The 16,980-nt window shown below is 43.1% G+C and overlaps 2 protein-coding genes across 7 annotated transcripts in view; one reads left to right on the top strand and one right to left on the bottom strand.

Moving 5' to 3' along the window:
* SRSF2 (serine/arginine-rich splicing factor 2) overlaps positions 1–1,897 on the bottom strand; it is a 3,971-nt gene extending 2,074 nt beyond the window's left edge. For 2 of the 5 annotated variants that reach the window (XR_826734.1, XR_826732.1), the window contains exons 1-3: positions 1,276–1,897; positions 727–1,037; positions 348–451 (exon numbers count right to left, since the gene is read on the bottom strand). Coding sequence is in view for 1 of the 5 variants with exons in the window: in XM_010856222.1 (XP_010854524.1) it covers positions 734–1,037; positions 1,276–1,637 (666 nt within the window). In the remaining 4 variants the exon portion in view is untranslated. Of the gene's footprint in view, positions 155–335; positions 452–726; positions 1,038–1,275 lie in introns of all 5 variants that reach the window. The other 3 variants (XR_826733.1, XM_010856222.1, XR_826735.1) reach the window with 2 other exon arrangements.
* A 114-nt stretch (positions 1,898–2,011) lies between these two features.
* MFSD11 (major facilitator superfamily domain containing 11) overlaps positions 2,012–16,980 on the top strand; it is a 28,759-nt gene continuing 13,790 nt past the window's right edge. Inside the window, exons 1-9 of one of the 2 annotated variants that reach the window (XM_010856230.1) lie at positions 2,012–2,221; positions 2,775–2,948; positions 3,450–3,505; positions 5,589–5,696; positions 6,258–6,337; positions 6,446–6,542; positions 9,948–10,006; positions 10,540–10,684; positions 14,415–14,455. In XM_010856230.1, coding sequence (XP_010854532.1) covers positions 2,853–2,948; positions 3,450–3,505; positions 5,589–5,696; positions 6,258–6,337; positions 6,446–6,542; positions 9,948–10,006; positions 10,540–10,684; positions 14,415–14,455 — 682 coding nt within the window. In that variant the 5' untranslated portion in view covers positions 2,012–2,221; positions 2,775–2,852. Of the gene's footprint in view, positions 2,496–2,774; positions 2,949–3,449; positions 3,506–5,588; positions 5,697–6,257; positions 6,338–6,445; positions 6,543–9,947; positions 10,007–10,539; positions 10,685–14,414; positions 14,456–16,980 lie in introns of both variants that reach the window. The other variant, XM_010856229.1, reaches the window with a different exon arrangement.

Consider the following 16,980-nt stretch of genomic DNA (forward strand, 5'->3'; position numbering starts at 1 on the left):
GGGGGAGGGTTGGGCTGTATCCAAACAAAACAATTAGTCAGTATATTTTAAGTTTTTAGTTTTCAAATGAAACCATTGGCATTTTAGAATGCTTTAACATCTGAGCTACTTAGGGCCCTTTCCTTTTAAAAAATAGGACCAAACAATTTGAGAGTTAAAGACACACTATCCTTTCCCCACCCAGTGCAATCAATACCTGTAAACTTTTGATTCCAAAAGTTCATTGCTTCTTTTTCGCAATTCGTTTGCCACATCCATTAGAATATGAAGTCCCAGTCAGTACAACAATAGTTGAACTGATTGTTTTCTCTAAGAGGATAGTGCATCTTTAACATTTAAAGACAAACCTGCTCCAATACACGCCCACAGAAACTGGTCCCTGGAGGATCAGCCAAATCAGTTAAAATCTGCAATACTGGCCAATATTCTTTTATCAAACAGGAGACCGCAGCTTTAAAGGGGAAAATGCAGACGTTGGATAAAAACAGCAAGAAATAGTCATTTTCATTAATAGGTCTCAAAACAGTTCATGAAACAGCCATTATCTAAGCTTTATACACATCCTTTCTGCAGACCCCTCTTCAGTATAACTCCCAAAGCTGAGTTAGCTCAGAGCAGTACTCCTAACATCAGGAGCCATTTTTATGTTAATACGGCACAAAACAACTACTCCAAACCCCATTTCTGAATTCGGGCCGTGAAGTCTCGGAGTCGCGCGAACCTTACCATTTGCTTAAGAGGACACCGCTCCTTCCTCTTCCGGAGACTTGGGAGGACTCTTGGATCGCGACCTGGACTTGGATTCCCTCTTGGACACGGGTGGAGGACTCCTGGACCTAGACCTGGATCTGGACCGCGAGCGAGATCTGGAGACCGACGAGGACTTGGACTTGGATCTTCGCGCCGATCTGGACTTGGAGGTGGATCGCGATCTTGAGCGAGTGCGGGACCGGGACTTGGAGCGGCTGTAGCGAGATCGACTCCGGGACCTGGACCGGCTCCGACTCCGGGATCTGCTGCGGCGACGCCGCCTAGGGCTGCGGACAGGGACAGCGGCGCGTCAGGGTTCGGCGGCCCCGCCCGCGTGCTCCCGCCCGCCCAGGCCGCCATTATCTCGCCGCCAGACGCCCAGACGCCATTTCCCTGGTCGCGAGGCCGGGTCCCCGCCCTCCCGCGCCCCGCCGACTCGGCCCGACCGCCACCACGTGTCCCCGTAGGCCTTTGTGATGCAGCCAGGCCCTCCCGGAGCCCCGGCCGCGACTCCCGCCTGCTTACCTGCGGCTCCGACGTCCGTAGCCGCCGCCCCCGTACCTGCGGGGCGGGGGGCCCCGGCGGCTATGGTGCGAATCCGGGGGGCGGCCGTAGCGCGCCATCTGCACCCGCAGCTCGCGGCCGTCCAGTACGGCTCCGTCCATGGCATCCATGGCGTCCTCGGCGTCGCGCTTGTCGTGGAAGCGGACGAAGGCGAAGCCGCGGGACTCCTTGGTGTAGCGGTCCCGCGGGATGTACACATCGCCGACGCGCCCGTACTTCTCGAACACGCGCCTCAGGGTGTCGGGTGAGGTGCGGTAGGTTAGGTTATCCACCTTGAGGGAGGTCATGCCCTCCACATCGGGAGGCGGGCGACCGTAACTCATGGCTCTGGAAAGTCGGGCCGGGGCTTCGCGCAGACGAACTAATGCCCCGGCGGGCCCACGCGCTCGGCTGCAGCGGCAGCGGTTTCCTCAGGTTAGCTCGGCTCGACGCCGCGCCTCTTTCCTGGCGGTTGGTTTCCGCGTGCAGACGTTTCGAAAGGCCGAACTGGAAAAGTCCACAAGAGAAGGGCCCAACCGACTCCACCAGAGAAGCAACTGGGCCGGCGGTGGCTGCAGCGCCCATTTATATCCCTCCTCACAAAATGGCGCCCGCGCCACCCGGAAATGAATCTTCTGATTGGCTCATCTCACCCCGCCTCTCAACGTCCCTGCCGCGCGCCCCGCCCCTGTCCGGCGCGCTTGCGCAGAGTAGGCGGGCGGGTCGAAAAGCGCGGAGTCACTGCTGCTGGGAGGGGGAGCGGGATTGGCCGACAGTTGGAAAGCCCGCGAAACGCTCCTTCCGGCTGCGAGGCCCGTTGTGACCGGAGGAAAGGGAGGGGCTCCCCTGCTGGGCTCCGCCTTCTTTTCGTGCCACTTTCTAATCTCGCAGCTTTTCTGCTGGAACCTCCGCCTTCACTGTTCAAGGGGTATTCCTTCACCTTGCCCCTCTGTGTTTCTGTCTCCTCAGACCGGCTTCGCGGCCTACAGGCTTCCTTCCTCAATTCCTGACTCCTTCGCTGGGTTCCACTTTTTAGCCCCCGCCTTTCCGGAGCCTTTGAGGTCCTCCCTGCTCCCTCCGAGCGGATGCGGGAGCCCTAGCCGCGAATTTGCGCTTCCCCGGCCGCCCTGGACTACAATTCCCAGCGAGCCCAGCGGCCGGCGTCTCGGCTGCGGTCAGGTGACTGGGTCGCCTGACCTGAGGTGAGTCAGGGCAAGGCGGCGGGGCCGTACCGGCTGCTGCATCTCGCCCTTGACTCCTGATTCTCTCTTGGCTTCTCAACTTGGAGCAGCAACGTTCTTTGCTCTTCTCAGGGTGTTGGGTCCTTCCCTACTCGAATCGTGTGCTAGGAAGGTCCTAGCTAAGCCTGTGGGGAGAACTTCACCCTAAGCCCCGGATTCTACTCCAAGACCTGGAAGTTGACAGCTTGGCTGCCCTGCTCCTGGATCTGCCTCCTCTCACCATCTCATTTCTTCTCCCAGGATTGCAGTGGGTTCGCCTGGAGGAGAGCTGAGTGACTGCCCTGGGCTACTGCTGACCTCCAGCAGAGTTGAACCAAAATGTCCCCGGAATCTAAAAAGCTTTTCAACATCATTATTTTAGGAATTGCCTTTATGTTTATCTTCACCGCCTTTCAAACTTGTGGAAATGTAGCGGTGAGTTGGACTTTGTTCTCTCTCCCTCCTTTGCAGTGCTTGTCATAATGCATTCCAAAAATGATCATGTTATGTCTAATAGTACACTTAAGTTGCACCTTTTATTTTGTCACCTAACACTTCCTCGTTTTCCATGATAAGATTTGATTTCATGTGTCAGACATCTCTTAGTGGGGTCATTTATTTCTCTGATCTGATTTGGAGTTTATATGTTGACCTATTTATTTGTTATCTGTATTAAGGACTATATTAGTACTTGGACAGTTTAGGGAATAAACGTAAAGCCTAGTTATAGATGATCTTCAGCCCTCCCCACCTGACCTGCCTGCCATTGGTTTGCCTTCCGTTCTGTAGTCCTTTCCCTTCTCTCCTGTTGGGATTTCTGTATTAAGTATCCAGCATCTTGAATTTTTACTTTATTCTCACTACTTGGAGACAGATTTTCTGAGGGGGAGGGAGATTACAAAACGTTTTCATTGATTAGTTTTATTTTCCACACAGCAAACTGTCATCAGGAGCCTAAATAGTACAGATTTTCACGGCAGTGGATATACCAGGTATTGTACTGTATGATTGGTTCTACTTTGTATATCCTACAAGTTGCTTAAAAGTCACGGACAACATAAGATACTGTGATTGGATTGTTTTTTCTTCTCTGTATCTAGACTGTTTAGGGGAACATAATGTGGTAAAGATGATGAGTTTAGTTTTCAAGTAGAATTAGACAATGAGGTTCAAAACTTAATTGCTGTGGTATTTTAGGAAATTGCTTCTATGTGATCAGCTTCCTTGCTCAGGTTAATGTGTGTAAAGCACTTAGCAGAGTGGCTGGCATTTAATAAACACTCAGGTATTGTCATAATTACATCTTCCCAATCCTAAATAGGATGTTTTATAAGACTCTTGAAATATTTGTTGGTCTTCCTGTTTTTCTAATTTCATAATTATTAATATACTGTCATCAGGAGCTTTTAGATTTCAGTTAAGGTGTTTAGTAGCAATTTTACAGGTGGAGAAAATGAAGTGAAAGGTTCTTCATAGGTCACTAGTACATTGTGATTGAAGTTGGGACTGTAACTCAGTATAAACACAAACAGATTTCTTAATTTCTCTATGGTTAAATGTTAGATTGTGGTCAGCTCCTCCTCCCACCCTCCCCAACTCTTCTTATTTGGTTCTTTGTTATCTAACCTAAACCTGATCTTATGTATAATACTTGAGAGTATAAGAATGTTAAGGTCCATTTTTCTAAGTGACTAAAGACGCTTACTCCTTGGAAGAAAAGTTATGACCAACCTAGATAGCGTATTCAAAAGCAGAGACATTACTTTACCAACAAAGGTCTGTCTAGTCAAGGCTATGATTTTTCCAGTGGTCATGTATAGATGTGAGAGTTGGACTGTGAAGAAAGCTGAGCACCAAAGAATTGATGCTTTTGAACTGTGGTGTCGGAGAAGACTCTTGAGAGTCCCTTGGACTGCAAGGAGATCCAACCAGTGCATTCTAAAGGAGATCAGACCTGGGATTTCATTGGAAGGAATGATGCTAAAGCTGAAACTCCAGTACTTTGGCCACCTCACGCGAAGAGTTGACTCATTGGAAAAGACTCTGATGCTGGGAGGGATTGGGGGCAGGAGGAGAAGGGGACGACAGAGGATGAGATGGCTGGATGGCATTACCAACTTGATGGACATGAGTTTGAGTGAACTCCGGGAGTTGGTGATGAACAGAGAGGCCTGGTGTGGTGGGATTCATGGGGTTGCAGAGAGTCGGACACGACTGAGTGACTGAACTGAAGCGTAGCACGCCAAGCCTCCCTGTCCATCACCACCTCTCAGAGTCCACCCAAACCCATGTGCATTGAGTCGGTGATGCCATCCAACCATCTCATCCTCTGTCATCCCCTTCTTCTGCCCTCAATCTTTCCCAGCATCAGGGTCTTTTCAAATGAGTCAGGTCTTCACATCAGGTGGCCAACATATTGGAGTTTCAGCTTCAACATCAGTCCTACCAATGAACACTCAGGACTGATCTCCTTTAGGATGGACTGGTTGGATCCGCTTACAGTCCAAGGGACTCTCAAGAGTGAGCCATTACGTTGAGTTAAATGAATTCTGGTTTAAACAAGTTATAGCTACATGATTATTTATAGCAGTGAGATTTCATGCCACTGCCAGGAGTTGTCAGCTAAATCTGTAGGGCAGACTGGTTGATGAGGGCCTCTGGAATCAGATTCCCAGGGATGAGATTCTGGTTCCACCATTGACTAGCTGTCCAGCTGCAGTTTTGACAAGTTACTTGACCCCTCTGTATTTCACTTCTCTTTTCCATTAAAAATAGTATGTTCTTCATGGGGTGTGTTAGCTGCTATAATAATTCACTGGTATATTAAAAACCATATTGTCCAAGGCAGACTAATTATTTTCATTTGACAGGACTTCAGTATTTTAAACAAGTGAAAACTTTAATGTGACATTTAATGTAAGGATGTAGTTATAAATTCTGACTAAAGACTGAGTGGTTATTGCAAAAACAAAAAACAAACAAACTGTAGACTCTAATTAGGTTTGAAAAAAATTGAGCTTTGAGACAGTGTTTCAAGAGTTTTGTTTTTTTCCCTTTTGTGTGTTACGTGTGCAGCATGGCAATTATTTATGGAGTGTTCTCTGCTTCAAATTTGATTACACCATCAGTGGTTGCCATTGTAGGACCTCAACTCTCTATGTTTGCTAGTGGTTTATTTTACAGGTAAGTAATCCCATTTTCTTTCATTTAATTAGAATGCCTTCAGCTTCTTTCAAGCACATAGTAAACTTGTGCTTTGAACTTGCTGACTTGGTTGGAATAGATTATAGGTAGTGTTTTAGAGGTTTGGCTTTCTACTTGATGCTTATCGGTACTGTTGTTTTAAAGTGATGGGATTTGTGTATATTTGCTTTTCTTTTTCGACTATATAATATACAAAAATCTCTTTCTATAGGCTTGAAAAGAACTCAGGTAATAATCTTATTTTGTGTCAAGTAGATTAATGGGAATTTAATTTCTTCTGGGCTACAGAACTGTAGTCCCACTGTGTGCTGAGCTTTTTGGCGAAGGCCAGTTGCAAACCTTTATTCAATGCCTGAGTTCACAAATTTGAAATAGTAAGTTAAGAAATGACACTTGTCCTCTTTTTTCCAACACTGGAGAAGCCCTTTACAGCTTGAATTTTGAAAGAAGAGATCCCTCAGAATTGATTCCTAGAAGGCATAATTGACATTCTGTTTCAGGTATTGTTTGACTGTAATACGTTGACCTGTTATATTTTAGCATGTACATTGCCGTTTTTATCCAGCCTTTCCCGTGGTCCTTCTACACAGCCTCTGTTTTCATTGGAATTGCTGCTGCTGGTAAGCATTTTGATTTCTATTTTCTGAGTCTAAGAGTATTGTTTATATGTTTAATATATAAAGCTAAATGCTTTCATTCCCTTGATAAACTTTTGATTTGAATTTTAGTACTTTGGACAGCACAAGGAAACTGCCTGACGATAAATTCAGATGAGCACACTATTGGGAGAAACAGTGGAATTTTCTGGGCACTCTTACAATTTAGGTAATAATTTTTATGGCTCCATCTTTCCTATAATTTTTTTTTCTTTGGTCAGACCATTTTTTTAGATCCCGATTGTGTTGAGAACTCAGATCTTCTTTTTACATGAGTTAAGTTCCTAGGTACATGTCATAGAGATTTAAAATTTTATGGGATTACTTAAAGATCCATGGATCTACCTCATTGAAATTTATGATTAGCAAATGGAAAATAATATTAACCATAATGTATATAGCATCTGCTATACTTTAGGTGGCTCAGTGGTAAAGAAACCGCCTGCCAATGCAGATTGGGTTCAATCCTGTGGAACAAGTGTATGACGCCCACTCCAGTATTCTTGCCTGGAGAATACCAGTGGACAGGGGAACCTGACAGGCCACAGTCCACAGGGTCACAAAGAGTCAGATAGGACTGAAGTGACTTGCAGGCATGCATACTTTGTACATACCTTATATACTTCTGGACTTCCCTGGTGGCTCAGACGGTTAAGCGTCTGTCTACAAAGTGGGAGACCTGGGTTCAATCCCTGGGTTGGGAAGTTCCCTGGAGAAGGAAATGGCAATCCACTCTAGTAATATTGCCTGGAAAATCCCATGGACAAGGAGCCTGGTAGGCTACAGTCCATGGGGTCGCAAAGAGTTGGACACGACTGAGCGATCTTCTTCACCGTACATACTACTGGGCTCTTTAATCTCAATAATAGTTACAGTCTCCTGTGATAAGAAGGCATTATCTCCATTCTACAGATTAGATAACAAAAGCTTAACTAAAAGTTAAGTAACTTATCCAGTCATGTGGATTCCAAAGGCCATGTCCTTCCCACCCAGTTATGCTACTTGACAACTGTTAACAATTAAATTTTCAAACAGAGACTAACTCTATGGACACTGAAGGATACAGCATGTTATATATTTCCGCAGTAAAAAGCAACAACAGGCATACATGCTATCATGGAATCTGTCCTGAGGATTTACCCTCATATCCTAAATGCCTAAAATTTTGGCTTTGGTAAGGCTTAACCAAAAAAAGAAATGCAAAGAGGCAAAATGGTTGTCTCAGGAGGTCTTACAAATAGCTGAGAAAGGAAGGGGAGCTAAAGGCAAAGGAGAAAAGGAAAGATACGGCCATTTGAATGCAAGTTCCAAAGAATATCAAGGAGAGATAAGAAAGCCTTCCTCAGTGATCAGTGCAAAGAAATAGAGGAAAACAATGGAATGGGAACGACTAGAAAATTAGAGGTACCAAGGGAACATATCTTTGCAGAGATGGGCACAATAAAGGACAGAAATGGTATGGACCTAACAGAAGCAGAAGATATTAAGAAGAGGTGGCAAGAATATACAGAAGAACAATACAAAAAAGATCTTCATGACCCAGATAATGACAATGGTGTGATCATTCACCTAGAGCCAGACATCGTGGAATATAAAGTCAGGTGGGCTTTAGGAAGCATTACCAGCACCCATCTCACACACTAGCAAAGTAATGCTCAAAATTCTCCAAGCCAGGCTTCAACAGTACATGAACCATGAACTCCCAGATGTTCAAGCTGGATTTAGAAAAGGCAGAGAAACCAGAGATCAAATTGCCAGCATCTGTTGGATCATCAAAAAAGCAAGAGAGTTCCAGAAAAACATCTACTACTGCTTTATTGACTATGCCAAAGCTTTTGTGTGGATCACAACAAACTGGAAAATTCTTAATGAGATGGAAATACTAGACCACCTGACCTGCCTCTTGAGAAATCTGTATGCAGGTCAAGAAGCAACAGTTAGAACTGGACATGGAACAACAGACTGGTTCCAAATCAGGAAAGGAGTACGTCAAGGCTGCATACTGTCACCCTGCTTATTTAACTTATATGCAGAGAAATCCTGGACTGGATGAAGCACAAGCTGGAATCAAGATTGCTGGGAGAAATATCAGTAACCTCAGATATGTAGATGACACCACCTTTATGGCAGAAAGCGAAGAAGAACTGAAGAGCCTCTTGATGAAAGTGAAAGAGCAAAGTGAAAAAGTTGGCTTAAAACTCAACATTCAGAAAACTAAGATCATGGCATTCAGTTCCATCACTTCATGGCAAATAGATGGGGAAACAGTGGAATCAGAAACTTTATTTTTTGGTCTCCAAAATCACTGCAGATGGTGACTGAAGCCATGAAATGAAAAGATGCTTGCTCCTTGGAGGAAAAGCTGTGACCAATCTAGACAGCATATTAAAAAGCAGAGACATTACTTTGCCAATGAAGGTTCGTCTAGTCAAAGCTATGGTTTTTCTAGTAGTCATGCATCAATGTGAGAGTTAGACCATAAAGAAAGCTGAGCGCTGAAGAATTGATGCTTGAACGGTGTAGAAGTTCAAAGAATTGATACTTTTGAACTGTGGAGAAGACTCTTGAGAGCCCCTTGGACTGCAAGGAGAGCCTACCAGTCCATCCTAAAGAAAATCAGTCCTGAATATTCATTGGAAGGACTGATGCTGAAGCTGAAACTCCAATACTTTGGTCACCTGATGCAAAGAACTGACTCACTGGGAAAGATCGAAGGCAGGAGGAGAAGGGAACAACAGAGGATGAGATGGTTGAAAGGTATCACTAACTCTATGGACAGAAGTTTGAGTAAACTCCAGGAGTTGGTGATGGACAGGGAAGCTTGGCATGCTGCAGTCCATGGAGTTGCAAAGAGCTGGACACAACTGAGCGACTAAACTGAACTGAAGGCTTAACAAATACGAATATCGTTTTAAGGGTTGTATGTTAAGAAACTGGAGTGTAAGTGAATGATTTCTTCCCTGTTGCTGTTTAGTCACTCAGTCCTGTCTGACTCTTGTGACCCCAAGGAATGTAGCCCTGCCAGTCTCATCTGTCCATGGGATTTCCCAGGTAAGAATACAACAAAGGAGTGGGTTGCCATTTCCTTTTCCAGGGGATCTTCCCGACCCAGGGATAGAATCTGCGTCTCCTCCATTGGCAGGGAGATTCTTTACCACTCTGATTTTTTTCCCTAGGAAAGTGCTAAATTATTTGATTAGATGCAGATAACTAAATCATTGATCTTTTCACCAGTTGTTTAAAATACAGAATTTTAGAGGTAGAGTAAACTTGTTTTCTGGGTGTCATTTTCAGACTCCAATACATCACATGTTTCAAAGTGAGTCAGGTCTTTGGAAGCCGGTTCTGAATCAGGTTGCTGTCACGTGGAAGGAGACTGAGTTCCCTCGGTCAGTTGAGTTTTTCAGAAAGAGGGTGAAGTCGATACTTTTAAATGACTTAGGGCAGGTAGATAACTTCGTTATGTAGGCCTCTCTCTCTTTTTTTTTTTTAACAAGGAATGGAAAAATTATTTTAAAGCCCATAAATATGAAAATAACTTCCCAACATCCTCTCCCTCCTTTTCTTCCCCCAGCTTGTTCTTTGGAAATCTCTACATATATTTTGCTTGGCAAGGGAAAACTCAGATATCAGGTTTGTTTTATTCACTGTGCTTTATTCAGATACGTTCAAAGCGAAATAGCAGTTCCATGAAAATTCCCAGTATGCTTGGTTCAGATTGTTCTAGTGAACGTTGGTACTCTTAAGTCCTCTCAGATTTTTGCTTTTAATATCTTCCCTTGGATTATATTATTATACTAGGATTTACAGCTTATGACTGCACTTCAAGTAGGATCTCAAAGTGTGGGAGAAGGTTGTGCATGTGTGGGTAGACTAATCAGTTGTCAAAAGAATTTTTAATTCACTTGTTTTGTCTATACTCTGATTAAAAGAATATGATTAAGTTCTTATGCTGTTTTTCTTTTGGCTTATTAGTATTTCTCTAACTGAAAGACAGGTGGATGTATCCTATTTATCTCTTTGTCCTAGGTTTTTACTGATGCAGTAAAATAAAATTAGTGATAAAGTATGTAAATAGTTATAAACAAAATACTGAACATGATACTGACTCTGGAATTGTTTGTGTGGCTAGTGCTATCTACTTTCATCTTCGTTTTTCTCCCTAGAGAGTGACCGAAGAACAGTGTTTATCGCCCTAACGGTGATCAGCCTTGTGGGAACAGTACTTTTCTTTCTCATTCGGAAACCAGATTCTGAAAATGTCCTGGGAGAAGATGAATCTTCTGATGACCAGGACTTGGACATCAATGAGTAAGAAATTGGAAACATTCCTTTTATTTTAAGCTATATTTTGAATAGATACAGTCTAGAAATTACAAACCTGTTATAGGCCTAACTGATATCCAGTATTGGGCAGACATGAGGGGAAAGTTTTAAAGCAAATAAGCAGAGAAAGAAGATAAAGAGGAGCTGTCAGGGAGGAAGAAGGGAAAGGAAGATAGACAGAGGTGGGGGAGGTAGCTAAAAGGTTTGTGGAGGGATTTTAGTCTCATCCCAGGTCACTTCCTGTATGACCCTGGACAGTAGCAATGTTCCCCTGACTTTCTCTGGGCCTCAATTTCCTCCTTCGGTTCAGCAGACATCTTCTGTGTTTTAATGTTTGAGGATATAGGCTCATAAAGTTCAATAGAAAATAGTCCTCAGTCACTTTCTTGGATCCAGGCTTAAAATTTTCTGATCATGTGGTACAAGTGAGTGGCAAGGCCACCAGCAGTCGTCATAGATTAGCCATGGTTACACCCACGCTCTGGATTTTGCACTAACCTGTGATGGTAGTTTCCACTGACATAATCCCTGCAGGGAAATAAGTTCCTAGTCCTGTTTTTCTAAAAGTTGTGAATAACCTTGAGCATATTTCTTATGTATTTGGCTCTGCTGGGTCTTAGTTGCAGTATGTGAAATCTTAGCTGTGGCATGCAGGATTTTTAGTTGCAGCATGCAGGGATTTTTAGTTGTGGCATGCAAGATTTTTTAGGTTCTTTAGTTGTGGCATGTGGGATCTAGTTTCCTGACCAGGGATTGAACCCAGGCCCTTTGCACTGGGGGCATGGAGTCTTGGCCACTGGACCACCAGGGAAGTCCCATTTATTATTACTTTTTCTTTTTTTTACAAAAGTTTATTTTTAAATGTATAGCAGGCTCTAAAACAATACTTCATTCTAGCTATAGGTGGCAACAGATGTTATAGCTGGAAATCCAGATGTTTAGACAGGAATGGAATTAAGGGCCTTTATTTCCTCAGGCACAAGGAATAGCTTTGCTTTTTAATAGATTTCTTAATTCCACTTGTGGCCAGGGGGCCATTCCCCGAGACCTCTTCTTTCCGTTTTTGGTTGAATGTCTTATCTTCCTCATCCATCCTCTCGGCCTGGTTCTTGGGCTGCTTCAGCGGCTGATGGTTGCCATCTTCAAGGCCAGGCGTGGCGCCTTCTGCCCCTTTCCCAGGTCCTGCCACTGAAAGCAGGGGCCTGTTTAAGTTGTAAGTGAAACTGTCTAAAACCTTGCAGGTGATTTCTCTGCAGGTCGTCATCTAGATTTGAAGAAAGGGGAATAAGAAGTCTTTACCACTCTTGTGCTATGTGAATTGATACATTGTGAAGCTTGCCTTACAGAATTTTATCTGTTGTTAAAAATTTTGCATTGAACTTTCTGTGCTGCCTTTTTAAACCCCCAAAAGGGCATAAAATTCTCCAGTCACAGGATCATTAACCATTCAGAATTTGCACTGTTCCAGGCAAAAGAGAGGTGTTTATATGAATATACATATGTATATATATCACATATTTTTAAAAGCGTAAACCAATGGATATTGGAGAAGTGGTCTCCAAAGATGAATGACACAAACTTAACAAAAATTCAACATTCATTCAGCAAATGTTAGGGGCTGTGAAGACAAATACAGTCCATCCCTGTGTTCATGGAACTTCGTTGCTAGACAAGGGATCATGTACCTGTCATAAGGTGCAGTGCTGAGTGGTTCTGCTCCACCTTGTTGATCTTTCTCTCCCTGAATTGTCTTCCCAATCTTGAAACTTCTATGTCTTTATTCTATAAAGAGCACCATGCATGCACTAGCCATCTTCCAAAAGGTAGGAAAGAAGTAATGAGCAAGACAGAGAAGTCCCTCTTCTTATGAAATTTAGTTGTAGATGGGCTGGTAGTCACCATGCATGTTAAGAAAACAGCAGAGTAAGTTCTGCCAGACAGTGAGAGAGGGGGAGGTGGTGGAGAGCTGGGTGGTGAGAAGGTGTGAAGATCAGCTGATGTCTGTTGCAACAAAGGCCAGGTGTGGAAGGGAGTGTGATGGCTACCGGAGGGCCCGCGGGATGTGCACAGTGCAAGTAGGAGCATCTGCATCGGACAGAGAGATGACTGCATCAGGATATGGCGGGAGTTTGGATTTTGTTCTTGGTGTGATCAGAAGGCACTGAGGACATGCGTGGGGTCTGACTTTAAAGGTACCATAAAGTGGAGTCCACTCTGAATGATTTACAGCAGAGTACTAGCTGAGTTGATTATATTTCAATAGTCTATAGCCTACACATCAGTTCCTACTTATTTGGGGCCTGGAGTGTGAAATAGTATATCCACCCTGGTGGCTCTGTGGTAATGAATCCACCTGCCAAGCAGGAGGCGCAGGTTCAATCCCTGGGTTGGGAAGATCCCTTGGAGAAGGCAGTGGCAACCTGCTCCAGTATTCTTGCCTGGGAAATCACAAAGGAGCCTGGCAGGCTACAGTCGTGGGGTCACAAAGAGCTGGACACGACTGAGCGGCTAAAACACCACCACCCGATCTTATCCAAGTACCAGGTGAGGGTAGCATCATTAAATAGAGTCTACAGAGTATTCGCTTCCAGGGATGGCATGAGGTGTGGGTTTTTTTGTTTTTTGTTTTTTTAATTTATTTTCAATTGAAGGATAGTGGTTTTACAGCGTTGTTTTGGTTTCTGTCATACATCAGCATGAATCAGCCATAGGTATACATATGTCCCCTCCCTCTTGAGCCTCCCTCAGGCTTGAGTTTTTATGGTGGGGGAAAATGTTTTCCTATTGGTTAAAACATATTACCTTTTTTGTGTCAGTAATTTAAGTCACCTGCTCTCCTTTAGATTTTTTCTTTCGGTTTGTTTGTAAACGATATCTTTTCAAGATCTAGGAGTAGACTTGGCTGATAGGATAAGAAGTGTAATTTCTTACAGACTCTCTTACCATGACCTGCAAACACTTACCCTTAAGTTACTGTATCTCGTTTCCTTCTCACAGGTAAGTGATAGTGGCCCTGTTTTATAAATGAAAAAGTAAAAGAGAAATGAAGCCACTTGTCTAAAACCATACAACTAATAAGTGGCAAAGCCAGACTCCGCCTCAAAGCCCGCGTTTTTAACCAGTCGGTGATACTGCGCCCAAACCTGTGTAGCCGGTGACGGTGTTGCTTTTAACACTGAAGGACCACAGTAATTTTTTACGTAGTTGGAGTGGTGGAGAATTGAGCCCTCACGATTTGCTTTTACAGTTTAGAAACAGCAAGGTAGAGGAGACTTTTGTCCTGCCTGAAGTATCATTTCTTTCTTTCCTTTTAAACTTTTTTTCCTTTTTTTGTCTGGGTTGGGTGTTTGTACAGCTTGTGGGCTTTCTCTGGTTGTGGCTAGGGCTTTTCATTGCAGTGCTTGGGATTTTCTTGATAGGCTGTAGAGTGTGCAGAGAAGTACCATTTCTGAAAAAGACATGCATGACTCTGTGTCATAAATTTAATGTGAGAGAATCATGTTCTGTGGTTAATAAAGGGCCACCCAAGTAGCACTTTACCCACAGTCTCTGAAGCAAGGACACCTTGGAGCAGGGAGCATTGAGGCCACTGAAGTGTTTACCAGACCACATAGAGCACAGAGCTTTTACAGACTTAAATGAAAATATGATCATTTTTTGGTTTGTTCTCTTTTTCAGTTTTCTGGGGAAAACTTTTTTCTTTTTATCTTTTCAGGTCTCCCCAGAGCAACATGACAAAGGCAGTAGATGCGTTTAGTAAGTATTTTCTGTATCTGAAGTGCAGGAACTGTTCAGGAATAACTTTCCCCCTTTCTCTGGTAGCTTTGCATTGACAATACCCCAGTATTTTCACATTTCTAGGTATACTGCTCTGAAATCCGCTTGTCTTCTCAATAAGTATCTCTTACATGAGGCCTGTGAGGGATGGAGAATAATTCAGTGCCCTACCTGAGTGCATGTGTGAGGGAGGTCTGAGGAGGAGGAGGCAGAGGTTTAGGAGTTTATAGGAGGAAGTGAGGACACAGACCATTTCTTCAAGCATTGCTTGTCACTCCTTAGAATAGAGCAGAGGCTCGGGTAACCCAGTATCATGTAAAACCAATTATCCTCATCTGTTGAGGGCTCTTCCTGGCTAAACCTCTCGATGTGTTTTATTTTGTTCTCATGACAAATCTGTGAGTATCATATAATACATATGTATCACTATCTCCATTTTATAGAAAAGAAAACTGAGGCTTTGGCAAAATTATTTACTCAAGGTCAAACAAGGAATTTCCTTCTTGTTATGAGAGGCCTAGAAAGACATGTTGGCTTCTTTGGTGAACATGAAGTCAGGCAAAGGGAGGGTGATGACCTTCAGGCTTATGGGCTGGTTCATCCAGCTTCAGTAAGACTTGATGCAGCCTCTGTGCTCTGAACCCCCCCGCCCCCGCCGCCCTGGATGTCTCTTAATATTAACCAGATTCAGGATGTACTTTCTAGATAGTTGTATCAGCTTTGCCTCAACTTCTCTGTAAAATGAGACACTAACACAGTGAGGGCCTCATGCTTTTTATCACGGAGCTGGTTGGTTACCTAGTGTAGGGTTTGGTAGTAATAGGATATTGGGCTGTTAGGTTTGAATGGGGAGAAGGAAGGGAGCAGCTAATAAAGATAAGACATATAAGGTGTCACAGGGCAAGAAAATTTAAATTTGGGCAATGGTTCCTGGCAGTTGGGGAGCAATGTGAAGTTAGGAGGTGGCAATGAAGCCAAAGGCAAAGAGAAAGGGAAAAGAGTGTCCAGGCTTTAATTTGCTTGCGAGCCAATGTTTCATTTATTAATCATGATATTCCTTCAGTTGATGCTATAGTAGGTATTGAGTAGAAAGGATTCCTGCTTATTTAAAGGCACGTAAGTTCCTCAGCTCAATGTATATGTTTAATGCAATTTTAGAAAATTTCAGTGAGAACTTTTAAATTTATTTTTTGGTCCTGATAAAAGGTTCCTCTGGAAGAATAAACATCTGTCAATAGCCAACAAAATTCTCAAAAAGAACTTTCCCTAGTAAATATCAAAACCTATTATGAATTCATTTGAAAACACTGGAATACGGGCAGCACTGGAACTGAAGTCTGGACGCAGGTCTGCGTTCATAAAGGAGCATGGAATACTGTAACAGAGCCTTAAAGCAAGGCCAGACAGCCGACTGCATGGGAGAGGTGTGAACTCGTACTTCCCGTCTTATACTAAAATTCCATGTAGATTAAATGTAAAAATGAAACCATAGTAGTAACTGCAAGAAATTAATTTGGTAGAGGAAAGCCTTTCACAGGTCTGTCAAACAGTAAGGGGAAAGTATGCTCTTTTTTACCTAAAATATAAAATTTTGATCTCTCACAGTAATCAAATGAAATTAAAATGGCGGGGAAAATATTTAAAGTATATGATAAAGGGTTATGAACCAATAAGAAAGGCATGCGTTAGAACTGTGGTGTTGGAGAGAAGACTCTTGAGAGTCCCTTGGACTGCACAGAGATCAAACCAGTCAGTCCAAAGGAAATCAGTCCTGAATATTCATTGGAAGGACTGATGCTGAAGGTGAAACTCCAATACATTGTTTTATTTTATTTTATTTTATTTATTTTTTAGTTTTTTTTATTTTTTTATTTTTAAACTTTACATAATTGTATTAGTTTTGCCATATATCAAAATGAATCCGCCGAAACTCCAATACTTTGGCCACATGATGTAAAGAACTGATTCAATGGAAAAGACCCTGATGCTGGGAAAGCTTGAAGGCAGGAGAAGAAGGGGATGACAGAGGGTGAGATGGTTGGAAGGTATCACCGACTTGATAGACCTGAGTTTAAGCAAGCTCTGGGAGTTGGTGCCAGACAGGGAAGCCTGGCGTGCTGCAGTCCATGGGGTTGCAAAGAATCAGACACAACTGAGCAACTGAACTGAAGAAAGGCATAAGAAAAAAGTTATAAACAAAGAAAAGTTATTAAGTCTATAAGAAATGCAAATTAATAAGTTTTCTATTAAATTTCCAAAGATAAATAATTCTCAGTATATAGGCTGTAGGTACTTAAATACATAAGACCACATTGTTAAGAATATAGTCCTTGTATTACTTTCTGAAGATAGATTTATTAGTAAGAATCAAAAGCCTTAAAAATGTTTATCCCTTTACTCCAACAATTCCACTAATAGGATTATCCTCAGGAAGTAAGAATTTTCCCCAAGATTTAGTTACTATTTATATTAGTGAGAAATAAAAATAATTTAAATATTCAAGT

The sequence above is a fragment of the Bison bison genome, unplaced genomic scaffold (genome assembly GCF_000754665.1).
Source record: "Bison bison bison isolate TAMUID 2011002044 unplaced genomic scaffold, Bison_UMD1.0 scf7180017864371, whole genome shotgun sequence".
In the NCBI taxonomy this organism is placed as follows: domain Eukaryota; kingdom Metazoa; phylum Chordata; class Mammalia; order Artiodactyla; family Bovidae; genus Bison; species Bison bison.